This window comes from Pterocles gutturalis, unplaced genomic scaffold, assembly GCF_000699245.1.
Source record: "Pterocles gutturalis isolate BGI_N339 unplaced genomic scaffold, ASM69924v1 scaffold42714, whole genome shotgun sequence".
Lineage (NCBI taxonomy): Eukaryota > Metazoa > Chordata > Aves > Pterocliformes > Pteroclidae > Pterocles > Pterocles gutturalis.
In genome coordinates, this window is record NW_010137220.1 from 28,513 (window position 1) to 29,587 (window position 1,075).

A 1,075-nucleotide genomic window follows, 5' to 3' on the forward strand; every position below is an offset into this window, starting at 1 on the left:
AAAAATTGTCTTCTTTCCTAGTGGGAAGAAAATAGTGTAAAACTGTAGGCAGTGAGGAAGTACTGTGGCTTACAGCTGAAATCAGTCTCTCTTAAAATAATCTCACATTGGCATCTTTCACTAGTAATCATAAAGTCTGCATTCATTTTTAAAGATCCATTAAGTCAAAAATAACAATGACCTTCTAAGAGTTCTCTTGCCATCAGAAAAAAATGTATAAAACATAATTATTTTTACAAAATACTAAAAAGGGCCCTTTCCAAACAAAATCCAGTACTGTATTAAATTAACCTCATTATTTTGTATTTCAGATACGAACTTCTGATGATGGGGGACTGGAACCTGTTGGGCAGCATCCTTGAAGAAGTGCACATCCACTCCACCATAGTTGGCAAAATCTGGCTCACAATCCTGTTCATATTCCGGATGCTGGTGCTGGGAGTGGCTGCCGAAGATGTCTGGGACGATGAGCAGTCCGAGTTCATTTGCAACACAGAACAACCTGGCTGCAACAATATCTGTTATGATAAAGCCTTCCCCATCTCTTTGATCAGATACTGGGTACTACAGATCATATTTGTCTCTTCTCCATCTCTAGTTTACATGGGCCATGCCCTCTACAGATTGAGGGCTCTAGAGAAAGAGCGACAGAAGAGGAAAGCCCACCTGCGGGCTCAACTAGAAGATCTAGAGCCCATGCCCGAGGAACACAGGAGAGTGGAGAGGGAACTGCGTAAGCTGGAGGAGCAGAAGAAAGTTAATAAGGCACCCCTGAGAGGGTCCCTGCTGCGCACCTATGTCCTACATATCCTGACCCGCTCTGTGGTTGAAGTGGGCTTTATGATAGGTCAGTATCTTTTATACGGGTTTCACATGTCCCCCCTTTACAAATGCACTCGGCCCCCTTGCCCTAACACGGTGGATTGTTTTGTGTCCCGACCCACAGAGAAGACCATCTTTATGGTTTTCATGAACAGCATCGCTGCGGTCTCCCTCTTCCTCAACATCCTAGAAATCGCCCACCTGGGCCTCAAGAAGATCCAGAAGAGCCTCTACGGGCGGCCGCGGCGGCTGG

The 1,075-nt window shown here is 45.4% G+C and overlaps 1 protein-coding gene across 1 annotated transcript; it reads left to right on the top strand.

Moving 5' to 3' along the window:
• Positions 1 to 327: 327 nt before the first annotated feature.
• Positions 328 to 1,067, top strand: GJA10 (gap junction protein, alpha 10, 62kDa; the record flags this gene model as incomplete). Its single annotated transcript, XM_010082550.1, has 1 exon — positions 328 to 1,067. A coding segment is annotated over exon 1 (740 nt), but the record flags the coding sequence as incomplete, so codon positions are not given.
• Between the last annotated feature and the right edge of the window lie 8 nt (positions 1,068 to 1,075).